The following is a 19,834-nucleotide window of genomic DNA, read 5'->3' on the forward strand; positions in this document are numbered from 1 at the left end:
TCTTGTGGAATAACCAATAATGCCAAGCTATTGTCAACGGAGGCAGTTCCAGCATACAGATGATTTTATAAGGGGCATGGTGATTGGGCTGAGAAAAGGCCAGTTGGTCCATACAGCAAATCTCAGCTGACACACACCTGGATGAGTCCACAGTGCACTGGATGTGATGACGATGGTTGGAACAAGGAAATATGGCAAGTTCAAGGAATGCTTGTGCAGCCAGAGTGATGTCAGCACACGTGGATCGACACATCCACCAACAAACAGTGGCACACCTGCAGGCTGCTTCTACCTCCATTCTACAGCATGTTCAAGACACCCTGGATGTTTCCATGTTGCCACAATCATTTGCCATTGGTTGGTAGCCTGCACTTGTGGCATCCATTAAGAAGGCTGCCATTGATGCCAATGTCATCATAACGCCCACATCATATATGCCAACATTTGCAATGGTGCCAGGCTCGAGCGATGTGGACAACAGAATGGCACAGGATCATGTTCTCAGAAGGAGTCATACTTCTAATGCGAGTGTCATGTAAAAAGCTAGCATTATTATCAGTTTATGTTAATTATTATATTACATCTTTGTATATTTTAAAGAAACAGAAATGTTTCTTTAAAATAATTTGTTCTGATGGAAAAAATTTAATTTGCAGCTAAAAGGTATACAGTTACAGGTATTACATATTCATAAAGGAAGTGTGAATATGTAACTTGTTTATATTGATACTGTCAAGTGTGGATTAAATTCTCATAGTTAATTTAACATACCGGTTTTAGGAAATGTAAATAACTTTCTTCTTTGAAAATGTTTAATGTTTGTTATGAATTTCAGTTTTAAAAGCTTTTTATAATTACATAACATGTATTTGGATGCATATATTTCTTTAGAAAGAAAAAAATATTTTTTTTAGTTCGAACAGTCTTGTCCAGTGGATTCAGTCCCAATTTCCAAATTCTGCTCTTGTGACATATGAACAGGTAATATTTTCAATGATTATTAAAAAGATGATTCATTTAACCTGTTTGTGTTTAGAAATATGCTCTTATTTTCAAGCAGAAAAATGAGGTCATTCCAATATTCCGGTTGTTTAAAACATATTCCATTAATCTTTCATCATTCACATTGCATCAGTTTTATGATTTAATTATTTAAAAATAAAAGTGAAAATATCATTTTGAGAAATATCCTTTCGGTCATAAAACAGTAATTATTTCTTTTGTGAGGAAAATAAAATCTGTATGAGTGAATAATTTTGATGTGGTATTTTACAGATTTATAAAATCAGCTGTGCATTATCTGAAGTTCTGAGTTTAATTTACTCTAAATTTGTTTCTTGGGAAATTTTTTGACAGATCTATGGTCAACATTTGAATATTTTAACAAAATATGTTTAAATTAAAGCAATTTTCTTAGACCCTAATGAATTTTTTTGTTTTAATTTCAAAAATAAAAAATTATCTTTAGAAATAAAAGGGGGGTGGTTCATTTTAAGAAGCTTTCCAAATTACCAAAGTAAAATTAATGGAAAAATTGCTATGTATGTATTTCATTTTCAACAGTATTGAAATATTAAGTAACTTAATGTGTCTTAGTAAAAGAGGCTGTAATTTTTTAAACTTTTAAATTGCATTTTAAATAAATATATTTTGCAAATAAAATGTAATGGTTTAATATATAATATTACAAATGATAGATGATTTTATTTTCCATTTTTGTGAAATCTTGCAGAATCTTTTTTATGTTAATTTCTATGTAATTTATCTTGATGTTTTTTATAGATTCATCCAGATGATGCTTTTGGCATTGTAATGTAAGTTTATTTTCATCATTTTTACTTTTTTTATAACCATCTTATAGATGTTAATATGTACTAGTTTCACTGGATTATAGAATAATTGCTTTATTTCAATGATTTTCCCTTATTCAGAGTGTTATAATATATCAATAGAAAGACATTACATAAATCAAAAGAAATTAATTAAACATATGTGTATGAAAGATTCTCTGCATACTAGATTTCTGATGTTAAATAATAAATTTTTTGAGAACGTTTTGGCATCTTAAATGAAGATAATCTTAAATTCCTTTTATTAATTCAGAGCAGTATTTTTTAATATTTGACGGAAGAGAAATGCTATGATGATTGTAAGTTAAAAATGTCTTATACATAAAGTAAATTATTTCAGAAGCTGAGCATAGAAATATTTATTTCCATATGAAATTTATCTTAATTTTTAGTTTAAAATGAAATTTTGTTTGAGGATTCCAATCATTATCTTATCCATGTCTTTTGTTTTCTAAATGAAGCTGCTAGCACTTTGGCTTCATGTTCTTTTTCCTCTCTGGTAGTGTGATTTTTGAGCCATGGTTTTCTATGCAGCAATTTATTTATTTTTATTTTATTTATTTATTTATTTTTGATAAAACTGTAAATCTTGATATATGAATTTCCTTTCCTGCAGAAAAATTCATGACAACTTTAACTGTTCCAATTTTTTACTTAATATTCATTGTTAAAATTTTATTGTAAAAATAGGCTGATCACATACTTCCTTACTTTATAACTGTGTCCGATTGCTTTATTATGAATCTCAGTTTTATCTTTACTTTAAGTGTCTTATGAACATTTTAAAACATATTCAAATGCTCTCAATTATAAACTTTAAGTTTGTAAACATTGCTAATGATTTTTGTAGAGTGATGAGCTGACTGATATTAACAAAAAAGGGAATAAGTAGATGATGCCAATATCTGTAGATCTTAGAATGCGTTATGTGTTCTCAATCTGTTAGCATTATTTAATCTCACTTGCTGTGTATATGCACTAGGAAAACTGTTTAAGCTTTGTTTTATGATCTCAAATTGAAAATATGTAACGAGTGGACTTTCAGTAATGGTCTTTAGAGAAAACAGGTAATTTTGTAATGATAAAATGAAAGTAGTTTGCGGGCTGTGTTATGCTGGTCCCCTGCCCCATTAGATTAAGTGTTTCCACTGTTCATGAGAACTGAAAAGTAAAAAAATATTTGCATAACATAACTTTGTATGAAAAACATAAAGGCCATGAACATGAAGGTATGATTCCCTTATACATCAGTTTAAAAATATTTTTGATTTCTGTCAAGTTCAATATTTGTAATCAAATTATGGTTATTCTATTTGTATAATTTATTAAATCAGTAAAACTTTTTTAATATTAAAAATCAGAAATATATTTATAACTTTCTTCAATGAAATTACTTTTCACAGGCAAAATCATTTCATCAAACTTGGTTGTCCATTAAAGTCTGTTTTATCATACCCGAACAAAGAGCAACAATGTTTGAGGTACTTTAACATGGTATGACATTTTACAAATACTTTTTAAGCTTTTAATGGAATATTTCTAATTATTTAAATTACCATAAGAAATGTGTCGTTTGAAATAAGGAAGATTTATTGATATCAAGATTTAGTTTGGGACATAGATCTGTAATTTTTCTAACAGTTTTAATAAAGTTAACAAAGGAAATAAATATGCTTTATGATAATGAATATAATCTGTTTCAGGTGTTATTTGAAGAACTTGAGTGTTTGCTTAAATACATATAACTGTTAATAGTGACTGGTTACTAATATGATGTGAAAATTTTGAATGTATAAGCACAAATTTATCTCTTTAAAATATAGATTTTTGAATTAGAAGATTTAAAACTGAAATAATCTTCAAATTTTAGTACTACTTAAGTATAAATTTTTAGAAATTATATATATATATACAGTCAAAAGTATTTAATCCAGATTTGTCGATTCCGGATTATCGGTTTTTCCGGATTTTAGATCATCAATTTAAATCTGGTAAGATGGCATGCAGAAATTATAAAATTAAAAATATGAAACCATAATTTATGAGTTAATGAGCAATTATGATCTAAAGGGTATCAAAATTTACAAAAAAAAAAAAAAAAAGCTTAATATTTATTTGTTTACTTTTTTCAACGCGTGCATGCGTAAAGCATACTTTACGCATAGTCGAAATTAGATAATTGCAACCAAAAAACTATTTGATGTGTATTCATGATATTTATAATGACAAGGAATTTGATTTAAATCATATCAAAGTAGGAGTACATCGAGATGAAATACTACATTTAGTAAGGAATTATAAGCCGAATAAAATAAAAACATCTGCCCTGAAGATAAGGATAGTGCTGACAGATCAACTTCCAGTTCATTGCGCGCAGCGATGCCCCCCCCCCCCTCCGCAGAGCAGCGTGAAATTGATAAACAGATTTTGGAATGGTTAGAGAAACAAAGGATATGCCTTTATCCATTTTTTTCAGCAATTCCACTTTTTGTTTGATAGACATCAAAACATGCTTTCGCTTTGTAGATCCTTTGGCAGCTCCAGAATCGTAAATTCTTTTTGACATAATCGAAAGTTCAAGCTTACTTTTATAAAATTGCTCTAACAGTCTGCAAAAAAATAAGCCGGATCCAATTAGAAGATAAGGGACAATGCAATCTGCAACATTAACTGAAATAGATAATTAGATAATTTTAGCTTAGCTTATACTATCCATTATACATTAAATGCGCATGTGTAAACTTATTAGGCACATGCGTAAACGCATATGCGCATGCGTAAAGATATTATGTGTTTACACATGCGCAGAAAGTTTGTCGCTTTGAGGTCCGGATTATAGATCATTCCGGATTATGGATGTCCGGATTAAGGACTTTTGACTGTATAGTATATTTTTAAATGTTTATTTAACAAATGAATCATCATTCATAATGAATTAAAAACAAAATACATGTTTAAATGTCTTGAAGATTATTTTAGATATGTAACTATTCATTTATTTATGAAATAATATTGAATTAAAAATTATAAAAGGTATAATCTTTTTATGTTCATTATTTTGATTTTTTTTATGCAAAGATTAGCAGTTGACATTTTTATGAAGCAAAGTGTTCGTATCAAAAGATGCTATTTAGTTTTATTTTCAGATCCTTTAATAAAGAGGTCAAAATTTTCTTTAACATATTTATTAACATAATTTAGACCTTAATGTAATAGTGCTAACAACAAAAATTCCCCCCCCCCCCAAGTCAAATAGATCCTATTTTTACTTGACTCAAGCAACTTCACTGTTACCATCACCTTTATATTAGAAAACGTGGAAAAAGGTCTATGCTTAATTCTTGGTGGACAACTAACTAAAAATACTATCTCATTATATGTGGGCTTCTATATTAAAGGCTGTTTGAGCAAAGGCATTTTTGCTGTGCATCTTATTTGCAATGCAGAAATTTATATCTTCTTTATTCTAGTTATTTTGTTAATGTAAAATCTACTGCTTAGATGTTGTTGTATTCTTAAGGCTGAGGCCAGAGGCATGTAGAAGTTTTGAAATGAAGATATGTGTTTTTATTTTTTTATATTGCGGAATGCAGTATGATGAAATTCTTAAAATACCCTGCTTTTCTGATAGGATTCTTTTGCAAAAGAATTTATTGTGCAATAAAAGTTATAAACTTTATAATAATAACAAAAATTAAACAATAAACATGACTTATTTTAATACCTACATAATAAATTTTGAAGTGCAGTTGATTCTAAGTATCTGCATTTAAATCAATATCATTCTTAGAAATATAATAAAATAAGATCTGAATTTAGATTATATTAAATTATTCTACAGACCTCTGCGATTATAGATATAAATTATTCACTCGAATCAGCTGTTAGTTCAATAATTTGTATTTATCACATGTGCTGTTTGTGGTTGGGAATTTAAAATGCATTTTTAGAAATAATCATAAAATGTTGCAACTAAATATATGTCCTCATTCATATTCAGTCTCATGTTTTTTCGTGTTAAAAATTTGAATGTGTACTTTTTGAAAATAACTCTGTAGTTTTAAAGAAATGAAATGAATTTTGTAGATGAAAAACAGCTATTTAAAATTTTTAATCCAAATGCTGAGTTTTATAATGCGGCAAATAAAATGATTTTTTTTAAATAAAGGAGAAAAAGATTGAACAAAAGGAGGGGGGGGGAGCTAGTACTTAAAAATTTATTGATATTATCCTGTAATTCATATAAACTGAAATATAATATATACTTGAAAATATACTTTTTCTTTCCAGGGATGGTCAAAATGTGTTGCAACTGACATGTTCAGTTTTTTCATGAATTTTCCAATTGAAGAAAAAGAAAGAATCAAAACACTTGAAGTTTTTGATGAATATGAAATGTGGCATGAGAAATGCCATCATTATGTAATGATTTGGGCTTGTCAAGGAACAGTGCCTGTGCCGCTTATATTTCAACCAAAAATTCTAGGTAGAAATTTAAATTAACCTTATTTATGCATATTTTAAAAATGAATATACTTTTCATTATACTAGACAGATACTGGCTGTGTGCTTTGCCAATATTTAAATACCGTATTTGACGGCATATAAGACACACCCTTATTTAGACGGCCACACACAAGGAAAAAAAGTTTCAATAGCGTGGTTTCTTTTAGTTCTCATGTTTCGTAAAAGCCAAATAAACAATTATTGAATGCAATTACCTTCACATATAAGACTGTGTCCTTCACGTATAAGACGCAGGTAACTTTTTTGAGACCAAATTTAGGAAAAAAAGTGCATCTTATATACCATCAAATATGGTAATCCTTGTTACAACTAAAAGATCTCCTGGACATATGAAATTTCTGTTACATATTACAGTAAAAGCCCAATTATCTGGCATTCAGCTAACTAGAAAGCTCAAGTAACCAGAATATTTTAGAATTTCAGAAAAAAAAATTTCTTTTCAAGTTTGTAATACAATAAAATTACAAGCTTGGGGGGGATGAAATTCATTACCACCGTGTTTTCGTTATCATGTTTCGTTTTGTTATCATATTCATCATGGTTTTATTATCACCAGACAGTGTAATTTATCACTTACAATGGATAAGCATGATGTCCCAGCTTAATTATAAAAAGTTCATTTTGGTTTAAATGTAAACTCAATTAATTCTCGATAAGCTGGTTTAACTTTTGTAAAGAAATAAGTTCTATCTTTTCCTTGCATTTTAAGAAAATTATTAATATTTGGGACTGAATGAAGTGGAGTATTTTCACATTTACAGTGTCCAGGCATAAAAAAAAAAAAAGCTATGATATATGACTTATATAAAGGATAATGGCTAAACAATGGCAATGTAACATGAAAAGTTGTGATAAGGCGTTTATGTTTTTTATATGGTATGTCTGTAATTTGTATCTCATTATTATCTAACTAAATAGTTCTGTTCATTTAATCTTCTGCTGGAATGACTGGTGATATCTTTGCCAACTTTCATGTGCGGCAGGATTTCGTAACAATAAAAATACATCAACTTTTATGACTGAATTCCCAACCCCTCCCCCCACAAACTCATATAATTGTAAATGCAAGCTTTTGATATTCCATTTGGTAATAAATGACTATTTTTATAATTTTAGAGCAGAAATTTTCTCCGCTGATTTGGCTTTTTTAATGGGAATTCTGTTTTTTAGACTCATCTGAAATTTTCATGTATCCAGAATATGGCATTTCTCAAGTTTTACAGATAATTAAGCTTTTACTGTAATAGTGTAATTGAGCTGATTGAAGTGATCCCAGATGACACATTCTTGAAAATTAAATTTTGCCATGGTATAACTGATATGAACATCATTATTAAACTAACTATTAAGTTAACGTAGTTATTCTTCTGGTTTGGTATAGTTTTTATATTTTTTCTTTAAAAGTTGAGAGAAAAAATAATATTCCATGCAGATCTTATTGATTTCAGTGGAAATGCATAGTTATTGAATTTGAATTAGTTAATAATATTAGTTTTCCCGTAATATAAATTTTGAATTTACATGTGCTGAATTTCTGATTTTGGGTAGGTAAATGATACATGTATACAATTTTGAGTAATTTTCGTCCATATGAAATGCTGAAGCTCATGGAAATATGAGGCCCTCGAGAACTCTTTTTTTTTTTTTTTTTTTTTTCTTGCAGGCCGGATTTTTGTTGAAACAAGATGGCTGCATATTTGTTTTCAGAGACTTTTTTCGTGTATAAGCTAAATTTGAACCAGTGCCTTTTAGAAAATCTCTACAATGGGGTCTCTTGGCAAGCCTCTCATATTTTATGATAATAGATAGGTTATCTACCTAAAATATTCAACCATAAATTCAGTGGTTATTTCCTTAGATTCATTCTTGATGTTGTATCTTTGATTTCCCCCCTTTTTTTGGTGTATGTTTGTGTCATTACCATTTCATATTTTTTAGATTTTAAAATGCATTTGCCTTTTGTACTGAATAATTTTTTTAATAGTTTCTGAAATATTATGAGTGACTGAAAAGAAATAAAATATGACAAAGAAATTATTTTGTCTGAAAACAGTTCCAGAATTAATATTAAAAGGCAATCATGAATTTTTCAAACTATGTTAGCAAAAGTATAGGTAAGAGTTTCAGTAAATTAATTTCATTCTGAAGTAAATATTAGATTAGTAATGTAGGGTTAGGTTCACTATACACTTTTTTATATATTACTGTGTGGGGAAAAAAAGTCTAAAGCTTTTTATGTGTTTGCTATAGTCTGTGCCGTTGAACTGTGGAGCAGGGGTTCTCAACTGGTGGTACGTAAGAGAAAAATAAATGGTTTGCAAAGAAGCAAAGTATTTTTTACTATTAAATTCAAAAATTAAAACCCCAACATCCTGATTGAGTTTTTTCTCTAACACTCATAAATTTTTGCAGTCTGAGCTTTGTTCAAGAGTGGTCGTGGTGGTAGTACTTTGTAGTGGTGGTACTAAAGGTTTTCAATTTTTGTTTAGATGGTATGCGTTAGTCAAAAGGTTGAGAACTGTTCCTCTGGACAAATCTTTTGCCATTTTTATAAGATTATAAAGATAGTGTTATTTTTTAAAACTTAAAAGGATTTATATGTTAAGATTGTTATTTAGCTTATCAAGATGACTTTTATTCCCACTCTAATTCAAATAACCTTTTCTTTGATTTTTATGATATGTTTTCATTTAGCTAACACCTGTTTTAACACAAGTGATACTAAAGTAAAGAAATTAAAATGGAAGTTGAAACAAGCTGATGTGTTGCTTCATAGGTAAATGATACATGTATTTATATATATGTGTATATATATATCTTCTGCAGCAGTATTTTCATTTAACACATTTTCTTTTTAAATTTATAAATTCAGATTTTATGTATACACAGAAAGTTAAACAAAGTAAAGTTATATATATATATATATATGTATAAAATATTGTTGGATTTTTTTCATAAATGAGTAAAATGGGTAAATTTGATAAAATTTGTAGTGAAGTATTTTTTAGCTTCTTATAAATCTAGGGTAATGATTTTTAAACTTTTTTTAAATACTTTTCTTCACTTTTTTAAAAATTGGAGATATCAATATCTATGAAAAAGTTAATGGTACAAGAGTGAGAAATAGATCCTTTGAAAAATTCCAAGATTTAAAAATGGATGTTAAAAAATGGTTACATTTGATTTTGAAGTATTTACATTTTGCGTGCATTAAATATTTTTTGCTGTTTGCGTCACTTTGTGATTCTTTTTCTTATAGAATTTTGAAGTAAAACCTATTTGAATTCTGATTGTTTTATCAACAGATAACTTCTTTATGTTATATTTAATATCACTTAATGTGCTTTTATTTTATAATGCATTAATGGGTTAATTTTATCGAGCCTAAAGTGTTGATGAACTTTTACATTAAAAATATTATTATGACTTAGTGAATAAAATTAAATAAAGTCTTAATAAAGTAAAATAAAACCTTATTAAACATTAATTGTTTTCAGCTTTCAAATTATGGCTATCTAAAATGTAGATAGATAATAGAATAAAACAAACTACAGGAAGGCTTTCTGCTTTTGAAAAAGTTTTATAAAATGCTTACTGAAAAAAATAGATTTCTAAGTGCAGGTTATATTGTCTTAAAAGGACCAGTAATTTTACATGTTTCGTTATCATTTCCATAGTTCGAGGATTGATTGAGAAGTTTTGAGACTGTCTGTATTTAATTTTCTTGATATTAGAGGTGGTAATGCTGTCCTGGTTTTTGTGAAAGTTGTACTTCAGTATGGTAGAACCAGTATTTGGACAGCTATGACTTTCAGTATTTGGCCATAGCAAGTAGAAGTACTTAGTGTGTTTTGGGACAGCTGCTGAAGTAGATGTTTCTATGACTATGCACCAGAGTGCAGGTTCAGTGCTTGAGTTCGTGCAACTGATGTGGGTCTACCATATGGCAAATTGATTAGAACTTAGGGAGCTACTGGGTAACAGACTGTAGGAGATACAGAACTATATTAGTTGATTTAAAAAATCTAGTGCTAGCTCTGTAGAGATGTGAGTGAAGTTTATGTTAAACTTGGAAGAGTTATAATGAAACATAATAGTATATATATATGTATATAGTGATAAACCAGTTAGCAAATGCTTCAGTATGGCAGAAGTGTTCCAGGATAGTGTCACATGAGTGATCGACAAAGCTTATTTTGGCAGGTTATCTGCCACAATTAAATTTGCCAGTATTGCACACTTATGGTAGACAAACAGTGACTATTACACAAACATTTAATGTACAGCTATGAGGAAGAAAAGACCAGATTTTCTCAAGAAATAGTGATTTTGTGTCTAATTGCATGTAGCTGCTCTGGAACTGACAGTACTATCTAGAATTTATTAGGCAGATGCCCCGCCTAGACTTTGTCACATGGTGATCTCTGGGTGTTCTAAATTCTGCAGATGTTCAGAACTTTGCAAACATCTTTAGAAGAAACATGGGAGGAGGTTCTATTCTGATGAGGAGTTGCAAAACATTATATCTGACCTGCTATAAAGGATATTTCAAAACAGTCTATTTAATTTTTGAATCATTTAAAAAACATTTTTGTGAAAAGTTTATTCAGTATGGAGGACTCAATTTTAAAAAGAAGGAAATACAAGACCCATAGAATCATCTGATTCTGAATTAGGGAATCAGTAAAAATTTTCAGCCAGTCTATATAAATATTAGTCTATGTTTGATTTTTAGAATGTATGTTTAAAATTTGTATGCTTTATTACATCTTTTATAAAAAAAATTATAAAGTATTTTGATAAAATATTTTCAGTTGCTAAATAATTAATAGAAAATGTACATTTTATGTTCTTAATTACTTTTCTGCAGCGTAATCAGTTTCCTATCATGGTTTAGTTTGCCAGTTTGAGAAATGTTTTTATTTTCAGTCATAAACATAATTAAAAATAGCCAAATCTTGCAAATCATTCTGCATTACTTCCTTGAACTAACTGAGAATTGTAGTATAAAGTATTAAGCAAGGTAAAGATGTAAAACTCTTTATTGGTGAGATTTACCTTTAAGAATTCTGTTGTTGTTAGGGAAAAGTTTTAATTTATTTATTCTAATAACCCCAAAACTGAAGTTTCTTTAATATTATAAAATGAATATACTTTTACAATATTACATTATCAAAGTATATTTACTATGGTTATTTTGCTGTAATAATATTTTATGAAATCATTATTATTCATTTGGTTTATGCTTTTTCTATAAATCTTATGTTAAACAACTTATAAATAAGAATTTTTTATCTTATATTTCTAATAGAGAATGCTTTGTAACACTAAATTTTGTACTAGACAATATAAATTATTTATATGTATGTTTTTAGATTTGGTCATCAGATTGTCCTGCTATCTCCCAGTTATTTATTAATATCAGGTGGCTTTGGAGAACATGAAAAGAAACATGAAAGATTAAGTGGAATAATAGTATATGATCTCATTTCTGAAAAGTGTTCATCAGTGTCTTTATTGGATGATCAAAATCTGCTTGGTATGCATTGAATGTTTTAGGATATGAAATAATATGATAATTTATTTTTCTTTTTAAGGACATGTTATCTGCATCAAGAGACTCCATTTCTTTCTCTTTGTATTGATATCGCTTTCTTTTTAATGTTAAAAGTAATTGCAGTCTATTAAGGAAAAAAAACTCCTTGATGAAACTTAAAACATAATGATAAAATATAAAATTAGTAAATTCAACGTCATCATGTATGGAAAATATAAAATTTATGAACTAAATAAGGAAATATTTAAGAGAACTTTTTCAGCATAACATTTTAAAATACAAACAATATGTAAAATTTAATGTAAACGAATAAGAAATTTTTATTTTCTGAGCTTGTTTGGTAAGTTCCTGTAGCTTTCATGATGAATCGTTACTTCACAAACAATTTAAAGATTATTTATTCTTGATTGATTAGTTGATTTAATTCTCAGCAATGAGTAGCACATATTTATATGAATTAACCTTTTCATTTTAGGTCTACTGCAGTACCATGCCTTCTAAACATTCTCATTAATTTTTAAAAAGAAGTGCCATTTTAGGTATATAAATTCAAAATAACAGTCTATATAATCATTACATTCTCTATTTTTGGAACTTTATAAAATGAAAATGAATAGAAATTTTCAAAACTTTAATGATTTAGAACAATGGCATTGTTCTATACACATTTTGTTACATAAGTGAAATTGCCCAAGCTCTACTAATTTCAGAGTATTGATGATAAAAATGACATTAAAAATGTTTGGTTGGCTCTTATTTTGGTGTAACAGAATAGGAGGTGGGTGTTTACGTATCAAAATGTGATTAGGTAAGGAAAATATTGTTGGGCCTCTGGTAATGTCATTGTAACATTGCAGTATTTGTGGAAATATGCACAAATTAACCATTAAGATTAAAAAGGTCAGTCATCACTGCTTAATGTGATCATATTTTTCCATGACTATTTTGATAATATTAACCAATTGATAGCATTAAGTGATCGAAAATATTACTCTTCAAAATGATATTAGAGTTTAAATAATTTACTTCCAATATGAGGGGAAACATATACTTACTTTCAGAGCATTTTTAATTAGGAAAAGAGTCATTAATTGTTGATTGTTTGTAAAAGGGGTTTTATAGGTTAATAGGTTGACTTTATCTCACAGATCATTATGCCTTTCTCTAGACTTAATGATAAAATTTATTCAACAGCATAAAATAATAAAATTTTCTGAACAGAAATATTTTGGAGTGAAGAGCGAGATGATCTAGAATTCTACATTATACAGTTTAGTTAAGTCAGTCTTTGTTCAATTATGTAAGATTACCCTCAATAAAAACGTAGTAGAGCATGACTTAAACATAACTAACTATTTTATTTTACTAATATGAAATAAAATGAATGAAAAGATAAATTAAGTGAAAGTTAATAGTTCAGCTGGTAGGTAACCTTACAATTAACACAAGTCCAACAGGATTCGATTCATGTAACACATTTCACACACATTATCAGTCTCTAACAGTTCTACAGGCATGTCTGCCCTCATATGGCTAGCTCAATGTAAGCATTTCAGCTTGGCATCAGGGAACTTGAGATGTTAAAGAAACACGTCTTATTCTAACAACTCTTAGTGGATACACAAGCCATCTGCTTGCTTTCTGCATCTCGAAGCTATCTGCCCCTGTGCGTGGAAAACGTCTTGTTCTCAGCACTTCCAGCGGTCATTTCAATTGCTCTGCATAGTGCTAAGCTGCGATGATGTCACACCTTGCTGGGTAGAAGTTGAAGTAGAAGGAAACGAAGAATATGCCCCCACATTTATATATGTTTGCCTTCAATGAAACTGCTTGCTTTCTTAATCTCTTACTTGGTGATAGGTTCCCAAGTCCCTTAGTTGGTGAAATAATTTGCCGATTTTTGTACTCTGTTTCGACATTATTTGGCAATTTTATCACTTATTTGGTGACTTTACTTGAGATTAAAAACATTTATTCTGTAATATTTTAATAACATTAATCAACTTGTTCACCATAATAAGTGATGTGTTTTTTATGTTTTTATATATAAATGGGTGTGACTTTGGCTATTTGATAACAACATCTGAATGACAACGTTAACCACAATCATGTTAAGTAGCATCTACTGTAATTTTAATTGGAGCATAAAATGCAACCCTGCTCCCCCCATTATTAAAAAGTGTCTTTCTTTAAATTGATACAAGTCAGCAAATTATATCTCCTAACAGCATATTCAAAAATCAGGAAAATATATCATTTATGCATAGATGGCCAAATGTGATCTCTAATGTTACTGTAAAAAATAAATAAGTATTATAGTTATAAATAATTGGCAAAAGTCTACTTTAACATGAGGATTGCTTTAAATGAAAGTTCTTAAACTGATGTATATGGATAGAATAATTTGCTTCACAGTATGTCTCAAACCTTCTCAAAACTAGTGCCAGGTAAAAGTAAAATTTTGTTATCTACTAATATTTAGGTTGGTAGGAATCCACTGCATCAATATTTTTCAAGGATTTAGTTTTTGTTCAGTAAACGACAGTTAAAAATGGTTGACTGTATGTGTTTTAATTCTTTATCTATTAAAATTTTAGGAACCATTGACAAAGTTTGTATTACCTCTCTGAAACCTTACTCAGATGTGTTGTAGTAATATGACTGTGACATTTTAATTCATATTTGGATACGAAAAGCGTAATGGTTTTATTCTTTAGCTTTATTATCTTTCTGAAATTCTGTATGATAGTTACAATGAAATCTGGACTGTGATGAGTAGCTGTAAAAATTTTTATTTTACTTATTTTAAGTGATGTCTTTTTGTAGCTGATTATGAATCAGTATGATTTAAATGAATATGCCATTTTAAGTTTCAAGGCCTGCTTTCTTTGAATTAGATTCAGTACTAGTTTTAATTTTTACTTTGTATGTATTTTTGTATTTGTTACTTTTTTATGTCTACAAATATTTTTTTAACTTCTGATACCAATAAGTATTGTACAAAATTAAAGTAACAAAAATCACTGATCTGGATGTTTTAAATGTTATGTCTGCTTATTTATTTTAATTGGTTGTGAATTTTTATACCTTTTAATTTTAAATGTATATATTTTATTTTCAGGTAAAAGAATGTTTCATACGGTTACAAAGTTGCATAATGGCAATATAGTTATTATAGGAGGTCGATCAGCTCCTTACAAAGCAAAAGGAAATGTAATTGTTCTTAGTAGAAGTATACAGTCTAGGAAAGAGAAAACTATTGACTCCATGGCAAAAACTATTGAACCTATGTCTGAAGCTTTAAACAATGAATTTGTTTTTACTGTTCAGAAATGCATTGCCTTTCCTTTGCCAACATGGAGACACTCTGCTTCTCTTGTTGATGTTGAAGGTTAGATAATAATCATATATATTTTCTTTTTGTTAGCTTATGATGTTAGATATATATTTAAGAATTTTCAGAAATTAAATTCTGTTGGTATTATTTTTGCACAGAATATGCATATGTATATGTACTGTAGCTTTCTCTAGGCTCCTGGGAAATAAATGATAATATTTTTCTCAAAATTTGAAAATATTTTTACATCAAACATTAAAATCTTTAAGAGAAGGAAAAACGCTTGCCAAAATGTTAAATATATTCTATGCCTCATTTGTTTCTGGAATAATGTGTTGTCAGCATACATTTACTGTCGAATTAGTGAAATTTATTCCATGACTGATTCAATAGTAAGACAATGGTGAATGAATCTAATGAAGATCATGCTAAAGCTCATGATAAACAGTAAAATGGTAGACTATCTTTTATGAATAATAGTCTGAAATATTAGTTTATGGAATGGAGCCATTCTTAATCCCCCAGAAATGAAGAATTTAAGCTAGTGATTTCAATCAAAAAGACCACACATATGATTCTTGGGATCACATGAAATTTTTATTTCCGGACGAAAAGGTAAACTAAACTTAAAAGCTTTGCTGTGAGATTCTAAAAGAACTGCAGTGATCATTCCAAAACAAGGTATGTGTAAAACTGAAGTTGTGCTATACTTAAATTGTAGTATTATGTTATGACAGCACTTCAACAGCCGTAGCCTGCTGCTCACTCTAACTTCCATAAAGTCTTTTGCCTAGAAACAAATAATCATCCTTTCTACAACTCAGATATGGCACCAAGCTATTTTCATATTTCTTCTGCATTTGAAGATGTTCCTCGTCAGATAGTAATTGAATGCCAAAAAAGTAAAATTACAGCCTTAGCTGAATTTAAAAGTGGAAAATTTCTGTGTGAGATTAAAAAATTGGTATTATGTTTCAAAATGTGGCTCAGTAATAATGGGGATTCTGTAAAAAATTAAAGTAACCACATGTCACAGACTCATTTTTCATGCCAGTGTTGTATTTCAAGACGGTATTCTGCTTCAGGATATGTCCTACATTCTGAAATATTTCAAATTTAGTAAATGTAGTTGACATGAATTTTGTTGGGACCACTGCATATAATCATGAAGATGTTTTTATGGTATTATATATATATATATATATATATATTTGATAATCACATAATCATATTTTCTAAATATATGTTTTAGAGAACTGTCAAGGTCTACAAAAAGATCAGTAGTTAAAAAAATTTCTGGATTTCTATCTGACTTGCATTTTATATTTTTATTCATGTAGTGGAATTAAATTAATTTGGAGAATTTTAAACAAATCAACTTTTGAAAATATTATAGAATGTAATCACATGAAGAAAATCTTAACTTCAGATAAAATATTTTAATGGCAGTTAATTATATCATAACAAAATATTCAATGAAATATTATATTTGGAAAGATATGTTGTATCTAAAAAATTATGTAGCTTTCTAATATAAATCTGAAATTAAATGAGATTTTCACCATTATTCGAGCAGTCATGCTTTTTTCAAATCTGAAACTTGATAACTGAATTTTACTTATTGTACTTTTGGAACCAGTAGCAACATGACAATTTTAGTAAAAAATGTGAAGAAATATAAAAAATACTAAGGAGTTTTAGTAAAAATTACAAAGAAACTTATCGGGACAACAACCTCGTAAGTAGACATTATTTGTGAGAATGTAAATAAACTTTGGTATTGAATCTAATATTAATGTTTTGACATTAGAATATGTATCCACTCTTCACCAGTAGTCATATTTTCTCTAAGATGATCATATGCTCAATAGACAGAAAAAGCTCCATATCAAATTCTAAAAGTATTGAAATGTCAGTTTTTTAGCCTCTTATTGCTTGCCTTATCCGTGTTTTTATTATCTTCCTCTTCAACACCTTTTGGTGGATGAATGTATCATGAATAATTTCACATGGTTGATTCTGTAATGTCACCAAGACTTTTCCAGTGGCAGCATTGCACCAAGAAATGAAATGTTATAATCTACTTGATCGTTATACTTCTCTAAAATGTTTAAATAAAGTTGCTTTCTATAATGACACTTTAAGCTTCAGGTCATATCTTTGTCTGAAAGTTAGAGTGTCAGAGTAGCATTTGACAGCAAGAAAACAATTTTCATCTGTTTTAAATTTCTTACATTTGTGTGCTTTTTAACAAAAGTTCTTCATCCTACATTTGTAATTTTTCTTCGAGCAGTTTTGACATCATCTGTGTCTTACAGTGAGCTTTACAGGAAGCAGGAATAATTTTCACACTTTTTAAGTAGCTTGACTTTTGAGATTTTCTGCTTGTTAAAAGCCTGCAATATTCATTAGTATTGGTCCCCAGATTTGCAACTTTGAATTTTTAGCAATGCACTTTTTGTCTTCAAAATGGTTTGGTTTGACATCATCTTGTGAAATAGCCTAGTTTCATCAACAATGAAAATATATTTTTTCAAATATTGGTAAGTTACATCATCCCAAACATGCTCTCCCCATTTCTCAAGTTATTTTTGAAATGTGTGATTCTTCCCCAGTTTTGCCTGGAAAAAAAATTTTTTTTTTTTTTCCTTCTTAAAATTTTCAAACCAGCCACTTTAACACAGAAAGGCAGTTTTCCCAAAGTAGCCGGCAAATTCATTAGCTTTTATCTGAAGCGTTTAGCCAGATATGGACAAACTGTGGCTTCTTTGAATCATTTCAGCCATGCTTCTTCAACACTTATACTCAGCCTTTTTCAACTTTTACCTCATGTCCAAATTTTTTTACATTTAAAGATTATTGTCTCAGTTTTTCCATATGGTATCAATTTGGATTTGGGTGAATTGTATTCTCCCTGCAGATATCAGTATGGCTACATTGGTTCTTTATTTTTTTACCCTTTTGGCTTTACCTTTAATGCAGAAGGTTTATTTTTACAGCTTGCTATATGATGAATTTTTTATGCAGAAGGTTTTCGCCAGTATAGAGTGCAGAGGATTAAGTCAAAGATCACATGAAATTTTGCCATTCTAGTAAAGACAAAAGCAAAAGGTAATTTAATCACTAATCTATCTTATCCAGTGTCCAATGAGAATGCATTGAATTCTGGCAAAATATATGTGGTTGTAAAGCAAAGATTCAGTATTATTTTTAAAGAATATCTTAACCATCCTAAAGACTAAAGAATGTAAAACCATTCAGGAAACAAGACTTAAAGAGTGTTCATATTCAAACAAAACAGACTTACAGGAAGAAAAAAATTTCCTTAAAAGACAAACCACATGTATAGCCCCAAGGTCATAAGAATCAATTCATTGCTTCCTCTTTCCCTGAATTCTAAAAGTTCCAAAATTTCCATTTTAACATTACCCTTGAACAGAGGTCAGTTCGGCAGATCTAAGAATCAGAAATTCGATTCATGTTCTTTGGGTCAGTGATCACATGTACCATATAGTGTTCTGAGGTATGCTTATTATGTATCCTCACTCTCCAAGAATTGGGTATTATACCTGTCTCACATAGACTTTGTTTAGAACACAAAGAAAAATGCGAAAGAAGTTAAAAAATGGTGAAATAAAGATGTGTTCTTGTATTATCACATGGAGGGATCATAACATCATAAACATGAATGCTTTTTCATGAAAACATGCAATATTCTGGGAAAAAATGTGAATCAAATATACTCATCTTATATCATGAGTAGTAATTTTTTCATGAGAACTAGCAATATTTTGGTTTTGGAGAGAAAAAAAAAGTATGAGTAAAATATACCCGTTATTTTCTTATAGAGCATTCCTATAGCTGCACAGAAGAACACTGTGTGTATATGATATTATTGGAAAGCGCCAAAAATGTTCATTATATCTGGGCATTTGTTAAAAGCCAAGTTAATTGTACTGCAGTTTGACTTCAGTATTAATTGTTTGAAACATGCCTCAGTCAGATTTTTTTTTTTTCCAGTTGCTGAAATGGTCTGGTCTCGCATTGCCTTAAAAAAATCTGGTCATTTTGGTTTAAAGAAAGGACAGTGTAAAAATTTTAATCAAAATAAAAAATTAAAAAACTCATTCCAGTTTTCTGTGTAGTAAACATGAACTTAATCTTTGAAAAAGCTATGTATATAATGTGACGCCAAATTCACACATCCTAGGATTTATCTAATTAATGATTCAGATTAACAATAAATCAAGGAGTATTTATATATTTATTATATATATAATAAATCATTATAGATATATTTATTAAATATATAAAATACATTTTATATTATATATTTATTTATATAAAGGATTATTTTATTTATACATTTAGATATCTATTTAATTATTTTATCTGAATTTAATTCATCCATAGTGTACATTTTTTGTCTCATCTTTTGTGTATACATATATATATATAATGTCCAAACTTATGTTTACATGCATGACATTATGGATTTCTCAAAAACTATGAACTTGACATTTTGTGAATTTGTGAGGACTGATGCATAACATCATAACACAT

At 28.8% G+C, this 19,834-nt stretch overlaps 1 protein-coding gene across 1 annotated transcript in view; it reads left to right on the forward strand.

Annotated features, from left to right (window-relative positions):
- The window catches only part of LOC118193829 (tRNA wybutosine-synthesizing protein 4-like), a 73,670-nt gene that overhangs the window by 34,681 nt on the left and 19,155 nt on the right, over positions 1-19,834 (forward strand). Inside the window, exons 7-13 of the mRNA XM_035364976.2 lie at positions 915-981; positions 1,783-1,814; positions 3,254-3,344; positions 6,141-6,336; positions 9,072-9,153; positions 11,753-11,916; positions 15,056-15,325. Of these exons, the coding sequence (XP_035220867.2) occupies positions 915-981; positions 1,783-1,814; positions 3,254-3,344; positions 6,141-6,336; positions 9,072-9,153; positions 11,753-11,916; positions 15,056-15,325 (902 nt within the window). The remainder of the gene's footprint in view (positions 1-914; positions 982-1,782; positions 1,815-3,253; positions 3,345-6,140; positions 6,337-9,071; positions 9,154-11,752; positions 11,917-15,055; positions 15,326-19,834) is intronic.

This window comes from Stegodyphus dumicola, chromosome 12, assembly GCF_044657685.1.
Source record: "Stegodyphus dumicola isolate Sdum_Otavi_A_Nest chromosome 12, ASM4465768v1".
Lineage (NCBI taxonomy): Eukaryota > Metazoa > Arthropoda > Arachnida > Araneae > Eresidae > Stegodyphus > Stegodyphus dumicola.